Source organism: Strix aluco, chromosome 1 (genome assembly GCF_031877795.1).
Source record: "Strix aluco isolate bStrAlu1 chromosome 1, bStrAlu1.hap1, whole genome shotgun sequence".
Lineage (NCBI taxonomy): Eukaryota > Metazoa > Chordata > Aves > Strigiformes > Strigidae > Strix > Strix aluco.
Window position 1 is genome coordinate 148127459 of NC_133931.1, and position 16077 is coordinate 148143535.

A 16077-nucleotide genomic window follows, 5' to 3' on the forward strand; every position below is an offset into this window, starting at 1 on the left:
AATCAAAATCCTCTTAAGGTGTGTCTGGTTTTCCTGATTGAAAGAACTGTGATGGAACAGACTTTGAAACTTATTTTCTTTCTTCATCTTCTGAGTTTACTTAAATTTTCACATGCCATCCCCTTACAAATGGAAAACATTGCCAAGCGGTGGGTTATTGCTTCTACAGAAACAGTCCAGGAAGCTTTGTCACTGTGCAGAGAGGTTAGAAAATATGTGCACTATTACATGTGTTTGTTTTCTGTTAGATGTCTAGGGAAAGACCTGACTGTGTAGGAAAGTGTCCAAGAGGAGCTCTGTTTTCCAGGCCTTCGTTAGCCGGATGGGAGCTAGACGATAGTCATGGCTGGATTCTGCAAAACCAGTGAATGCACTACAAACTCAGGAAGAAAATTATGACTCAAGCTCCCTTGACTACAGCCTTTCTAAAATACATGAGGTTTCTATGTTGACAGTTTCAGTGTTGCATCTTTTATTCACTTTTCTGTTCCACTTGGCTATGGACGAGCAATACAGCTTACCTTTTTGTGCTGCTCCTCATTGAGGAAGCCAACCAAAGGCAGAAGAGTTGCTGTGGTTTTTATCTAACTATTTTTATTATATTTGCCCTACCTCTCTCTGTTTTCTCTTCAACTGTGATGATTGTCTTTTGCTTGATATGAGATTTGCCATTCAATCAGCTCCAAAATCCCATCAACAGGCTGATAAGTTGGTGGCATCCTCTCATCATTACTATAATTGGCCAGTAAGAACCCTCCAGCTCTCAGAAATTGCTCCTTTGTACAGTAGGGTGTAGAGAGAACAGCGTTTTGCTAGTGTGAGCTGTAAACTGATATTTGCACGATTTATTTGTATTTACTTTGTGTTATTTTATTCTCTCAATCAGGAGCTAAGGGAATTGTGTAGCAATTGGGCTCTAAGTGAGATGAATCTAGCAGCTGGAAAACACTGTTCAGAGTGAAATGGATAGTGTATGTTCACAATTACTTAAATAATGCATGTTTTAATGCAGGACTATGTGTTGTACTCATTTTTTTTAATATAAAATATGCACTACAATAGGAAAAGTCAACATATTGGTGTTAATGGGGAATTTTTCCAAGACTTTACTTTCAAGTGGATAAAAATGTACAAATTTGGGATAGCCAAAGGTGAATACAAACAAATTGGCTAGTCCATTAGCATAGCTGTCCAGCTGCATCCTAGGCTCTGAGGCCACTCCAAAACCACAAGCCCGACTGCCTCAGAAGCCTGCCAAGGAGCCAGCTGCTGCTAATAAAGCAGACTCTACAACTTGGCATCTGGGACCTGTGATTCCCATCCAAAAGGAATTGTATGTGAAAAATATTTGAAATTTGTCTTTTTAAGTAGTGTTTTGCTTTGGAAGAAAAATGCTTTAGACTAAACTTGCAACAAGTGAAAAACTACATAAGAGTACTGAGGTTGCCATGGGAAGATAAATACTGTTCTTGTGTGAGGAGGTTGGATGTTGGAAGGAGGAGTGTTGTTCATTTAGTAATCAAGAGGCTTCTGGTTCAGCATTTCTGGGTTATTGAGTAAGAAGGACCAAGGTATCTCATTATTCATGCTTAGCTGTGTGCACTTGCATGGGACACGTTGTTTCAGAGAGCTCAATGGTAGGGTTTAAGCACAAGGGTGTGTTCCTGAGACTGAATAAGAATTAAGCACGTTAATTTCTCAGTTTTAAATAATGAAAAAGGAGAAATTTCATTCATTTTTCAAAGATGAAAACAAATCCTATTAGCCAGCCATGCTAAATTAATAAGCTGCTTGGAATGATCTACAAGTCAGTTCATTCCCCCCACACTCCCCATTGAATAATGAAGCATGAGAATTGAAAAATGAGTTGGTTGCATTGGTTGTTCAAAAAATTAATGGCAAAGCCAGCTCTGAATTCCAGCTCCCTTTTGAAGTAAAACATGTAGATTTTGCCTAATACTTTTTTCTAGCACTGCAGGTCCTGTGCTTGGCTGTGTTGGCAAAACATCTTTCCCAGACTTCTACAGCTGGTGTCAGGGTGTTTTGAGCCAGTGTGGAAATCAGGGCTCCTCATGATGCTTGTGGCAGAGAAGTTAAGTGCTTTGCCCCCAGACACGAAGGGGGCCGACATCAGAACAAGGCACAAATTTCCTGCTGTTGGGTGCGCAGGTGGCTCCCCAGGCGATGCCCCCCCTCAGTATCATCGGGCATCCTGTGGCAAGTGGTCCATATCTGGGATCATCATCAGGTTGCCATTCATTTCTTTCACTCCAGTTATTACATGGAGATTAACGAACCAGACCCTTTGCTCATTTGGAGGCAAAACGCATACTTCTGCCATCAGTCATACACTCATCGGCTCAGGAAACAAGAATTCAAAGCTTTCTTCTGACCTGAAGCTTTTAGTCTGGCAATGGGCCAGAAGATGTCATCAGCCCTAGTACAGGCAATTTTGTAATCTTTCTGTGGATGGTATTCTGGGGTATTGGATATGCATGGAAATTACTGTGGGCTGCAGTGGTTAAGATTTATTAGCGAAGAGAGTTTGGAATACATCAGTGCTTGCTGGTCTGAGAAGATCAACATCCTCCAAAGTGGACTGTGGCTGCCTCTCTGCCTACCCTTAAATCATCTCCCAGGATGCTGCTGTGAACCTGGGCATTTGTGTGTGCCTATTGTCTGAGCAGCTCTTGCTGGAGAGACCACCTATCCCATGGCCTAATTCTCTGGGTATACTGAGGACTTTTTTTTTTTTGTAGCTGTGGCCTTAAAATCAGTGTAAATGTAATTCGTGTTCACTTCTAGGTCCCCTTTCAGCTGGCCAAGAGGGATAAAATGTCTTAAGCTTGAATTAGAATTAGGCCCCCAGTGCTTTCCTCTGTGTGAAGATAAAGATCTTATAATAGAATGGAAATTGCTCTTTGTGTTTCAAAGGTATATTTCCACTTGGTTTTTTTCTTGCTTATTGGGTTGGTGTGAGAATAGGCCATTTACTCATTATCCCCTGCTAAGACATATATAATAATAATAATTATTAATTAAAGTACATAACACTATTGGCTTACAGAAAATTCTGTCCTTGCTTTATGTTATTAATGTGCATTCAGTGTGTATGGTAAACTTGGAGGTGTGGGGTAAAGCAGTAAGAATGTTACCTTGACCATTTTTAATTTTACCAGTACTCAAAATGTGCAAGATTGCTACGGGGTATTTCCTGAGCTCTGGGTATACTAAACCCAAACATCGCTACACACAGGCACATCTACCTCCACCGTGGCCCTGGAGTGCCCAGAGATTTTAAATATGCTTTCAGACAGGATGTTTTAAGATATATGTGTCTGTGTATTTGTTGGAGGTTACTGTTGCCTGCAGTTTTACCCAGCCACGCCATGGCTGTGGCGTGGAGCTGATTTCCAGGACATGCCCATGGCACTGGGGCTCAGTCAAGGCAGTTCCCCATGCTGGTACTCAGGGCTGCTGCTTCAGCTCTCTATTTCTGGGAATGACATTGAAGCTTGGGTGGGTGGGGATTACCCTGTGATAAAATGTGTGTGCAGAGAAATATGATCCGTATGCATTAAGTGCTTTTGATTGTCAGCAAAAGTATCTATGCAGATACTCAGGGAAGGAAGCTCATTGCCCTTTCTCTTTTACTCTAGATGGGAGTGAATGTCATTACTTGCTAGCATGGCGATTGCACTGTCTATTAAACTGATTTTTCCTTTTAATGGGTCCTACTTGAGTCACATTACATCCAGGCCAGATTGCAGAGGAATTCTAATATTCTGACACTTGATGGTGTGTTCCCACTCTCCTGGCTTAAATGGGAGAATCTAGGAAGGAAGGAAGAAGGCAGTAGGAAAGGCATTGCTGCAAGTGTGGTACTTTATGTATTTCATCAAAGTCTCTGAGCTTCACCTATCACTGATGCTCCCTTTATGTTCTCCAACTTTTTTTGGTTCTTCGAAGTAAAGGAACTTGTTTGAAAAACTTTAGAGCTGCTAATTTAAAAAATGGCTCTGGTTTAGTGTGTGCTTAATAATAAGCACTAAAATAGGGTCACTGGAATGAAAGGGGCAGTTGATTAGCATGATCAAAATTACTCGCAGACTTAAATATTTTCTCTGTTCTAGGCCTAAATGCAGAACAAGCATATTAGAAGTCACTAAAGTGTCATTGCTACTATAATGAAAATTGCAGATGTTTTGCTTTTATTAGTCCATCGTCATGGTTAACTTAGCATTGGCCCATCATTTACCTGCTGTTTTAACCATGCTTACTGCTAGCAGAAAATGCTGATCAGCTTGTGGAAACAGGGTTTACCCCTGTCAGCAGGCAGTTATATTCCTGGACCTCTGACTCCAGTTCCCTCAGCTGTCCAGCCACCGCCTTGGCCTGCAACATCCCCCAGCAGCCCTAGATCTCCCCTAGATCTCAGCTTCTCTGCATAGGTCACAGCAGTGACAGGACATGGCCTCCTCCTTCCAACCACTCCTCCATTCTCCTGACAAGTACTCTGTTCTACAAGTAAATACTCTGATGGTCAGAGAGCCAGGGATGTTTGCAGCAGCTTAAATTCCCTGTTAACCCAGATCAGAGGTGCTTAGGTGATTTTTATAGCATGCATGTGTCTTCCTTCATAGTATGTGTTTACCAGGGAGTTAGGGAAGAGCGTTGTTTTCCCTGTGAGAATGCCTCCCTTTTCAAGTGATATTTCTCAGTTGTGTGTGGTTTGTGGTTGTTCAGAAGTGGGTAAGGTTTTGAGAGCAGGAGGTCTTAGCCTGATCATGCTTTCCAAACCCTGTTTCTCTATTGTAAAAGATGTCCATAATGACAGAGTCTTTTCCGGCTGCTTTGGATTTTTTTTTCCCCTTTCAGGCTAGCCAACCCTCTGCCACCTGACTGTGCATGTACTGGATGCTGCTCATGTTTAGAAAAGACTAACTAGCCTTCTGGCATCAGCTTCCATACCTTTGGCTAGATATACTTATTTGTGTCTTAGAGTATTCTTAAAGCAGATTGTGTTTAACTTCTTTTTTTTAATACCAGTTACTCCTGAGTATCTGTCATTTCAGAGCTTTATTTTGTGATCTAGATAAAATAGGCTCATAATCTAGCTACTTTAATTCCAGATTAAAAAAATAAAGAAAAATAATGCACTTCATAGCCATGGCTAAACCCAAAATCTTGGCCCCGTTTTGTATTTTGAAAGGCATTGCTGGCTCGGGGTGGGTGCACATGCTGTAGGAGCAGGCATCTGGAAGTGGTCAGGGAGGGCAGGACAAGCATGCCCTTGGTGCATAGCCCTGGAGTTAGCTGGGTAAAGCGCATGAGTCCACCATGCTTTTGTTCTCCAGTAACAGCCTTTTTGTTTTGTTTCCAGCAGTCCTATGCACCAGCTCCCCACCCCATGGCTCCTCCCAGCCCCAGCACAAACAGCAGCAACAACAGCAGCAACAACAGCAGCGGAGAGCAGTTGAGTAAAACCAACCTGTACATTCGAGGCCTTCCACCCGGCACCACTGACCAGGACCTTATCAAGCTGTGCCAGCCGTAAGTGCACTTAAAATACTTGGTGTCTTCGGGTAGGAAAATGTCCATGCTGGCCTTTCAGATTACACTTATGTATGACCACAAAAAGACATCAGGAGCCTCTTGCACTTGAAGGTTAACCATTATTCCTTTAGTTTGAACAGGTAATTAATGCCTGTTGAAAACCTTCTGGTAATGAGTTTTGGGGGATTGAGTAGTGAGGGCCTTCATATTGCCTTCTGTTTATTTTAATCTGATTTCTTTCTTATGTTAAAAAGAGAATTTGCTTGTCAAGAAAACCTCCCTAATGACAGATTTTATAGTTACAGTGATCTGTGAATCACAACTTGGTGCACAACAAAACATGGGTGTTCCCACCTCAGTCATTTATCCCATCTTTTGATTGCTCTATCACACATTGCTGGGCTCAAAGATTGAGAAGTATAAAACCTGCTGAAGGTGGCCTTGTAGCCATCTAATTAACATCTAATTAACTGCAGTTCCACTGAAAAATGATGCTGTAGAATGTAGCACTTTCTACCTCCCTGTTTATCTTGAGTCATGTTTGCATATTGTACTGATAAATATCAGTTTTGTTGTGTCTTATTCTTTTTGAAACGAGAGGCAGCAGAAAAGAGCTCTTTGCTCCTCATGCATCATCAAAAGAACTGTTTCCCAAAATGCTGCACTCTGTAACCCCTCCTCACTGGACTGAATGTAATGGGTAATATGAGTAGAAATGAGAACCTGATTGGATTTCCAAAGTCTTGATTAATATTGATGACATGTGGGAGGGGAATAATCCAGTTTGAGATTCCAACCAGAAACTGCTTGGGTGGGATGTAGGATAACATGTTTTTTGTGTTGAAATAAGAACATGGAGAGATGTGAAAAATAAAAATCCACCCTTCTTATGATGCAGAAATGCAGTGCTCTTGCCATAGATTAGTCTATTGCAAAAGACAACAGCATACCTGATATTTTTCGTTACAATTCAGCCTTTCAAATAGGGATCAATAAATGAAGTTTGGGAAAGTAAGGAACAGTCTGGGACTGATCTACTGACTTCAATCCAAATGGCTGTTGTTTTGAAGCTTGCAATAGGAGTTAACAATTTAATGGGATGTTACAATTTTACGTTATTCTACCTTTCCTGATTTTGACCAAAAGTGCTGGAAGACTTCCCTATGTATGCTTTCTGTGGACATGGCTGCTAGGACTGGAACTAACAGTCTTACTGAAGTGATGTCAGAACTTTAGTAAAATTATGTGAGCTTGAAACTCTTCCCTGTGACTTTCTCACTTTCTCCTACTAAAGCTGCTACAGGTAGAAGTGGCTCACTTTTCACAGGAGTATAGTGTGCTGAAGATTTTTCATATTTCATGCAAGATGAATTGCGAGTGTACCTGTCTGACATTTGTACAAACTACATTCATTGACAATTCTCACTTGTGACAGTCACAGGTAATCCCAGTTCAAGGGCCAGATCCTCAGTAGGTATAAATTGACTGTAGTCTGCTGGCGTTCAAAAACCTATTTTGCTATACATCTTCTTGCAGTCTGACCCTTTCCCAGTTCAGACAAATTCTTTCAGATGATCAGGAATGAACTAACTATTCCTAGAGGAGCCTTATGGTTTTGGCGCTTAGTGCTGCAGTCATGGTGTGAGGCTGTGGTATGAGCTGCACTACTTGAATCATGAAGTTCAGAGAGCACGTCCCTACCCCTTGTCTGTGTATGGGAAGTGCACATCAAGTACCTGAGAGCTTTGTTTCGGCACTGTGGCAAAATTTTTAATGTGCACCACTAAACTTAATCTGGTCTATGATTAGAGGGCTTTGTCTTGCTATCATGGAGTTCCTGTGTGAACAGATGCTTTTTAAGAAAAATGCTGACGTTCATTTTGCTGATTTTCTGTCCTTTGGCTGAATGGAATTGAGGAGAAACCAGAGAGTTGTTCTGTCTTTTTTTCAGAATATTAAAAGTATTTATCACAGCAAAAGGGAAAAGTGATATAGGGAAACTTAAACATCTGAAAAGACAAGAATTTGTCATGGCAGCACGTAGATTTGTGAAGTAATATATTGCAAGTCATTTTCTTTACCTTTGCAGATGGTTACATAGTAGAGGTGGATAAAGGTCCAAATCCCTTCTCCCTTTACTTCCCCCCACCACATGCAGTATGTATAGCACCAATCTGCTGCTATATGAGCAAGACATAAATTTGTCTCTTCAGAAATGATTGTCTTCTGTAGAGCTCTCTCTTAGCTTACATAGCTGGGGTCTCACCATGTGTTAGAAGACTTCATGTGAACAAGGTATTCACAAAACAGCAGAAGGTGCTGGCTTTTAGGCTTCCTGCATAGAAGTATTAGTGTAATATGCTACAAGATGTGAGGTGAAAACCTGAATTCCAATCCATAAACCATATTATTATTACTTTGCAGTACAATGTTTTTGGAGAGCTGTGTTTAAGGGAGGTATTCACCAAAGCCAGCTTATGCCCGGGACACTGGTTCCCCTAGGCTAGCTGCCAGTGCCTAGAATGAGCCCTTCTGAACCCATTTCCTCTGCTCTAGCATGTGACAAGGCTGCCAGCAGTACAACTGTCACTTGTAATGTCTGACATTTGGCAGGTCTGAGGAATAATGGTCTAAAAACACAGTAGTTCTCTCTCAGAAGTACAGGGAATGTTGGAAATGCTTTTGGTTGTGTATGTTTATCATAGCCCATACCATTTCCAGGTTTATTCCACTAAGGAGGCCACCCTCTAAGTGATGTATAACATTTTTTTATTTAACTGCATTTTACCAGGTGAGTTATGGAAGAGAAACCCTTTAATCAGAGTTGTTTGATAAAGTATGGGGCTGTTTTGGTGAATCCTGCCTGCTTTTCTGTATTTCTGCTGTGGTTTTGGGTGGTGTATATTGCACACTAAACAGAAAACAGCAGACTGGAGTACCATTGATGCTTGAAGTACAGAGTCCATTACACGTGATGTCAGACGTTTCTGACAAATGTTCCGACACTATCAAACCTTTTATCAATTTAAGAGTAACCTTGTCACAGTAATCTGTCAAACTGTTCATACAACTAAAGGAAAACAAGTCATCATAGGCTGTACAGTAGCTGAGTAAATAAATAAAAAAAATTGCTACTGGAAGATTTTCTTTTTGTGTGGTTCTGATCCTCACTATTTGGTTTAACATGTGTCCAGCAAAGTTGCATCAAATTCTCTTTTGAAGCAGGAAGCTGTTAGGTTGCACTGTATCTTTTGGGACTTTGTACAATGACTCTGTCAAATGTCACACTGAAAAAGAGTGAGTAGAAAGTTTTTAGCAAGCAAGAATCTGTTGTTCTTTTACATATGTATCATCTTCTGGATTTTCATAAACACTGAGTAAAGGAACTCCCAAAAATGGACCTTGGTCTCTCTTAACCTTTCCTGAGTTTTTAAAAAAGAGGCATTATACCCATCTGTGATCATAGTGATCATCAGAATTTATTAGTTTAAAATTTTGATTTTTAAATATTTCATGAAAATAGTAGTAAATATCACATCATTATAATTTGTGAGGTACACAGTCTCTGCTTCTGCAGTGGCACACACCATCGTGTATGTATCTTCCCAGTCAAAACCTTTCATCAGAAGGAAAGATAATCAACCTAAGATGTAAAATCACAGATTACAGACAGAAAAATGTGCATGGTGTGTCACTGTACAAGCAAAATATAAATTGTTATCTTTGAAATATTAATAATCTGTCACTCTAATTTTCATGCATGGTGTTATATTTCATCCCAAAGAATTCCAAAATTCTCTCAAAAACATACACAGATGGCTTAGTCCCCTGTTGGTATACTGGACACATCCCATTCTCACTAACTACATCCCAGTGGAGACAGATTGAAAGAAATCGCAAGCACAAATTAAACATTTGACCGTTATTACTTTGAAGCATTCTTCATTTCAAAAACTCACTGTCTGTCTCAAGATTTTGGTCTTTTCTGTCTGTCTTTTCTTACATGTCTTCACTGAAGAAGACATGCTCCAAATTTTTTAAAGGATAAAATAAGTTTTGGAGAGGAGAAAGGCAATTTGGGAAAACAGAGATAAAATATATCTTCCCCCCCCTCCATTTTGAAAAATTGGCTTAAAAACCCCCAACATTTGATTTAAAAAAAAAAAAAACCCACAATATCGTGCATTGCACAATTGAGACATTGGCATGTATTCAAAAGATAGTCCCTGTCTGCCTTGATTCGGTCATGAATTTTTCGTGCCCAGTATATAGTCTGAAAGAAAGCTGCTTCAAACTTCTGGTGTTTGATAGTTTAAACTTACTTATGTTTTTGTCCTGACTTAGTCCTCTCCCCTTGTGTCTATAGTGTACCTTCAAAAATCTATTTCTATCTGCTTTGTTCTTATTTGGATTAGTTATCCTATCACCCTTCAAGTTTTGCATTCTTTGTGGTCCAGGGTAAAATGAAAGGACTTAATTAAAACAACAGTAAAACTATCTAAACCTGAGGAGCTGAATGCTGCTCAGGCTGACTCTTGAGAAAAATGAGACAGAATCTCTCAGATAAATGGTTTTCCAGGTATGGGAAATCCCTACTGAATCATGTGATTCATGATTGTCATGAGTGTTGCTTTCTCTAAATAGCTTCTAGATCCTTATTTTTAAGGTTCTGGGTTTGCTTTTGGGGGGTGTTTTTTGATTTGAGTTTTCTTGTGTTTTTTATTTATTTTTGTTTTTTTCTAAAGGTATCCTGACTGTCTCCTTGACAAGTCATCAAGTGTGAGATTTTTTGCTTCTCATTTCCTTCTGAATGTCCTTGGTTTTGTCCTGTGGAACATCTGAATAAAGATTCAGGCTGCCAGTGTTTGGATCCTACTAAAAGGCTAGCCTCAAGGATAATGTAACTGGGGTTATTAATTGAAAATACACACATTAGTTAAATCCTAGACTATTTTTGAAATGAACTGTGTGCATTCCTTTTGCCCCCACAGAAGACTGCTGAGTTCAAGGTTTCAGAGGGTTCAAGATACCTTTCAGGACAGGGTCTCTTGTTAATAGCTGCAACAAGTACAACATTTTCAATTAGGCTGAGCTTTATAGCAAGTTCATGATGGTCATTTCTGCCATGTGTTAAGGCAGCAAGAGTTTGACATTCCTGGCTATTTTTATTTTTCTTTTCTTTTGTGAAAATAACAAGAAGTCCATATTATGAGATCTGATTAAATGAAGGTGTGGGGAGAATAAATTCCCTTCCTTTCCTTTTTTTCTGCGTTAAAATGTTAATTGAAAATAATTACTGTGAACTATAAATAAAATAAAGGTTAACCAGAATAAAATCTCCATAGTGAGCTCAAAACCAAAAAGACCAAAAGAATCCCTGGGGTAAATCCTTTGTTTCACAATGAAGCCAGACCAAATTGGTAGCCAGTGTAAACTGGTGTTCTTATCCCAGCCCTGGTGAAGACAAAACCCAAACCGTCTAAGACTTCCGTAGCGATACAGTGTTAGCCTGTGTCTGCTCTATATTTTTAAGCAATCTTTGGAGATGTGAAGGAATTTGCTGTGTTCTGTACCCTTGTGTATGTTAAAGCAAGTTGCACTGTGGCTTCAATATTAATTCAAACAGAGCCACATAATCTGTGTCTCTCCTGTAATTGATATCAGCTGACACCATTGCTTTGTGATGTAGCAGAGACTGAAAGGGCATGAAGGTGAGAGCGCTTACTCAGTGGGATTAGCTCATATAGGAACCATGTGGCATCATATAGAGTAGTTCCTGCTTAAATCTTTCTGGATGTTTTGGTTCAGTGTATCCTGGTAATAGGAGAACTGTGAATGGCTCTGAAACCTGCTGAAGAGATCAGTCTTCATGGGAACCAAAGAAATGCCTGCACATGAGGGGAAGGAAAAAACCTCCAAAACCGCCCAGATTTTCTTTGTTACTCCAAGTAAAATCAGGAAAACAAAGTCCCAAGGAGTGTGTACTGTTAGGCCAAGCACAGCAAAGGTGTTCTGCTGGACTAACTATGCTGATTCAAAGCAGTGAGGGAATTATATGAATTTGTTCCTCTCATTTGTTAATGTGTCTGCCCCTTAGTCCAGAGAAAAACAGACTGATGGGTTAGCTTGGAGAAATCTGTATTCTTCTCAAGTTCTTTATATGACAGGCTTTTCCTAAAAGTTTATTAGGAGGGGTGGGAAAAGGAAAATAAATTAATTTCAGGTTAATAGTTTTAAGTCAAAATGCCTTTGATTGGGAACCAAATGTTGAACATTAAGAATGTGTAATGTAGACATAAAAGCAGAGGAACCTAATGCCATGGACATGATTTGTTAATTCTTGCATTGAAGACCTCTTCATAGTGATGGTGCTTATCAATGCTGTTAGTAACATTGTGGGGTTGCTCTTTGGGCGTGAAATGGTACAAGGCAGTGAACTTGTATTTCATGTGAGCAAGATCTTGGTTTCTGAAATCAGTTGATTTGCAGTTTTGCACTCAGCTATATAAATATTACATCTTTTCGGTGTGTAAATGTGGGTATGGATGTTTTTTTTCCCTTTATCTGATATCATTAAAAAATTATTTGTATATTCATTCCCCATTAAAATAATCTCCAAATGTCTTCCATTGTTAAAAACAAACATTAGAGTTGCCCCAGTAGGCAATGAACCAATCCTCTTCTTACCTAGCCTCTTTCATCAGGGAAAACAAAACTCTAGGTCAGCAAATGCCCACAGCACTACAGAGAGCTCCATCTGGGATGTGAACGTTCCCATTGTCAGGAAGAAAGGCAGAAAAATAATCTGCGTAAAGTAATAAATGAGCACCTGCACTCTTCTCTGTTTTGAATGTGCCCGTCTTTTCACTGGAGTGTGACAGAATGTCAGTGAGAGTTTCTCATCTCCTTTCAAGTTGGATGAACCTGATTTAATGGAAGATAGGGGAGGAGGCAGTGTTCTTAGGCACTGCTGCTGAAAACATTTCTTCTGATGAATTTTAATTAAAGTCCTTGGGAAAAAAAAACCCACAACAAAACAGAGAGCTCATAACAGAAGTATTGAATCTTCTGTGTAGCGGTGTGAAGGGCATGACTGTAACAGCCACTTGTTTTCCTTACTGTGCAGGAGGGATGCTGAGATAGTGGGGAAACACACTTAATGAGCTGCTTCTGACCTGTTCAGAGATGTGCATGTTTCCAGTCTTTCCTTGTCCTCTTTCTTTCTCCACTTTTCCAGCATATTTTGTGTGCAGCCCGTCAACCATAGTGTCACCATCCATCCATGAGGCCATCGTCCTCTTATTGATGTAAGCATTTCAGAGTCTGAAAATGCTCATGGCCAAAACCTGTCCAAAGGACAGACAGGCTCTGCACCATGCATGTCTGTCAGGCAAATGCCTGGCTTTGTAGCGTGCGTGTTGCTTTGTGGAAGGGCCTTCGTGACCATGGGACTCTTGACAGCCTGAATTTTCCGGCCCCTCCAGGCGTTCTGTAAAACTGATGTTTGGTTTCTGCTTTTCAGTGAGGAGGCTGATGGATGCACTGGTGCTTTGACAAACGTTCCTTTACTGCTGTCCACTGAGTCGTGGGGGTTTTTTAATGCGAATAGTGGCAGTGAAAGTTTCGGTTATGTTTGGTGGTTCTGTTTTGAAGCTTATCTACATCTTTTAGATTTGTCTGTGCATTTTTCATATTTGTTCTTCTAAATTCTGTGGTGTCAAGTTCAGTGGGTCTTTCTGATCTGTTGTCCTCTGGGTCTGAGAATTGATGGCAGCAGTGGGAGAGCAGAACTGGTGGCTGTATTACATGCGCAGAGAGCGGAGAAGGAAGTAGGAAGTTCTCTGACTGGGATGGGGTTTATACTCCTTAGGAGTCACTGACTTTTGGAAGAGGATGGAGACACACTGTTCATGTTCTGACATCTGTGTTTCTGTAACCTTTCTCTAGAAGGTATGACGCAGATAATGTTCTGATCTGTTTGAGGAATACATTGTCCTAAAGCTTTACTGGAAGGAAACACCAGCTATGCTTAATACCCACCCCCCACCCCCCCAGGAATAACCTGGGCACTGCTTCGAGCTAATGGCAAGAACCTTAGAGCATGCCTGTAATTTCTATACAAGGGGAAGTGGCAGGCCAACTTTGGTGGCAAAGCTATTGAATATTATCAGCACGAAAACAAAAATGTCATTGTGTTCAGCTGCTAGACTTTCCCATACTGTTCCAAACAAGCATGGACAAGAGCTCTGTGCTATGCAGCATGCAATGTCCTTCATTCCAAGCATTTGGTAACTTCCCGGAATTATTTGTGTGACAAGAACTGCTGCTAGATTTGTGTTAAAAACTGAAAAGTCTTTCATTTTTTTTAAAAGATGCTCGCTAGAGAAGAAATTTCTTAGAATTTTTGCAACTACGTCAGAGGTTTTATGCCTGCCTCGTTATAAAACAGAGTCAGGAATGAGGGAATGTTTTCAGCCTAATTTTTTAAAGATGTTGATCTGACAGAGATCTGAAAAGGCTTTCTCTTTCTTCAGGCTTATATTTTCTGTGTCCCCATCATGAGCTCTAGGGAAAGTGGAGACCTCTAGATTCTGGTTCTCTTAGAAAGTACCTAGCCACAGCTCTGGGGATGACCCCAAATAAAATATTGAAGGTAACAGCAATGTGGAAATATAGGTCCTATTCTGAAATAAGCTCTCTGCCAACAGACACCTAGCCTCATATAAGCTTCATGGTAGCACAGCAGTCTGTTCAAATACCAGTTATTGCAGGATCACAGCCATGTTATTGTTTCAGTGTAATACAGGTAATAAGTGCAGCATTTATGGCTATTACTGCCTGGTGATCATATAAAAAAAAAAAAAAGAAACAGACATGCTTTCCTTACTTCAGCTTCCCAGTTCAGCATTTCCATATACTCCTGGGGTTATAATCCAATTATGAAACTTCAATTATTTTCTGTAATTCATTGATTCAAGAAGAACATTAACTTTTTAGCTTCTTTATAGTAGGGAACTAGGAATTAAAAGGGATAAAATAATTCACAGATTCATAGAATTTAAGATTTGGAAGAGACCAAGGGATGGTCTATCATGATCTTCTGGTTGATTCAGGTCCTTAAATTTCCCTTATTTGCTCCTGGACTGCATATAGCAATTTATTTTGATGTAGAGTATGTTCCAGAAAAGCACCCACTCTGGATTTGGAGTTATGAAAGCAACGGCAAACCTACTGCTGTTGCTAACAGTTTGTTCCTGTTAACTGCATTCCCTGGTCAACATTTCTGACCCACTTCCAAATCAACTTTCTGGTGTTGATTTTTACCTGTTGGTTCTTCGTGTAATCAGATTAAGGACCTTTCAGATTCTCTTCCTCTCCCTTCATCCTCCTCCCAAATGTACTTATGCACTATAATCAAGTCACGTTTCAGACTTTTTTCTTTAATCAAAATAGATGGAGCTGTTTAAGTGTCTAATTATAAGACAGTTTTTTCCAGCCTTTGGATAAATTCATCAAGGACTGCAGGTGTCACTTAAATGTTTTAAAAACTAATTATTTGAGGTTAGAAATATTTTGCTTTTCATGTTTATGGAGATTTGTTATTATGTATAGTTTTATGTAGCCATATCTGTTTGTATATGTCCTTAAGTGGGTGAAATGTATCACTGGAACATCTATGTTGCTAAGCAGGAGAAATAATGCTCAAAAGCTGCCATGGAGTCCTAGCAGGAGTGTAAGGAGGTGCAACATGCTCTCAGTGGAGATGCCAGTACACTGGTACTGGCGCTATGTCAGAAGCAGAAGCTTATCTCTCCACCTCTGAGGTTTTGATTACCTGTAATTGTAAATCAGGTGTCTGTCCATCCTTGACTTTGAGTAACAAAACCCCATAGCATGAGAGAACTGTAGCACCATTGAAGCTTTATTTTAAAAAGTAAGGAATTTGGATCTAAGCCATATCTAACTTAATTTTATAGAACTTAATTGCTCTACTCATTTTTAATGTTTCTTGTCCACTCTGCTTTACCTAAATCAACCCCAAATTTAGGATCGTCAATTCAATGGAGTATGGCTATGAAGCTTTTTAATTACAATAATTTAGCACAAATATTTCAATATAAAGTTTATTAAGTGCCTTATGAACTGCATAACAAATTAATACACATCACATATACAGTCATATAGCCAGTTCAAGGAGCTGTGAAGGATTCATACAGGACAATCTCTTGACTCTCAGAATAAAATGAACTCAAAGCAATTGCTTCTAAATGGAGAGGAAAACTGGTGGCTACAGTGGAACAAAATGGAATATGACCAAGTCATTGATGGGGTTTAAATCAAAGCAGGGCAGTATGCTCATGCCATGGTTTTGCTCATTGCCTAAGAATTGGACTAAAGATGTGATTGATTGCAGGTCTTACAGACATGGGAGACAGGCTATAATGATACAACTATTAAATACTGTCATCACTTTTAGGACTTCTAGTTGTTTCATCTCTATTTTCAGCAAGTGGTAAGGAA

The 16077-nt window shown here is 39.8% G+C and overlaps 1 protein-coding gene across 8 annotated transcripts in view; it reads left to right on the plus strand.

Moving 5' to 3' along the window:
* Nucleotides 1-16077, plus strand: part of RBMS3 (RNA binding motif single stranded interacting protein 3) — a 712154-nt gene that overhangs the window by 355677 nt on the left and 340400 nt on the right. For 6 of the 8 annotated variants that reach the window (XM_074839167.1, XM_074839161.1, XM_074839176.1 and 3 more), the window contains one exon: nt 5384-5553. In XM_074839167.1, coding sequence (XP_074695268.1) covers nt 5384-5553 — 170 coding nt within the window. The remainder of the gene's footprint in view (nt 1-5383; nt 5554-16077) is intronic. The other 2 variants (XM_074839203.1, XM_074839218.1) reach the window with 1 other exon arrangement.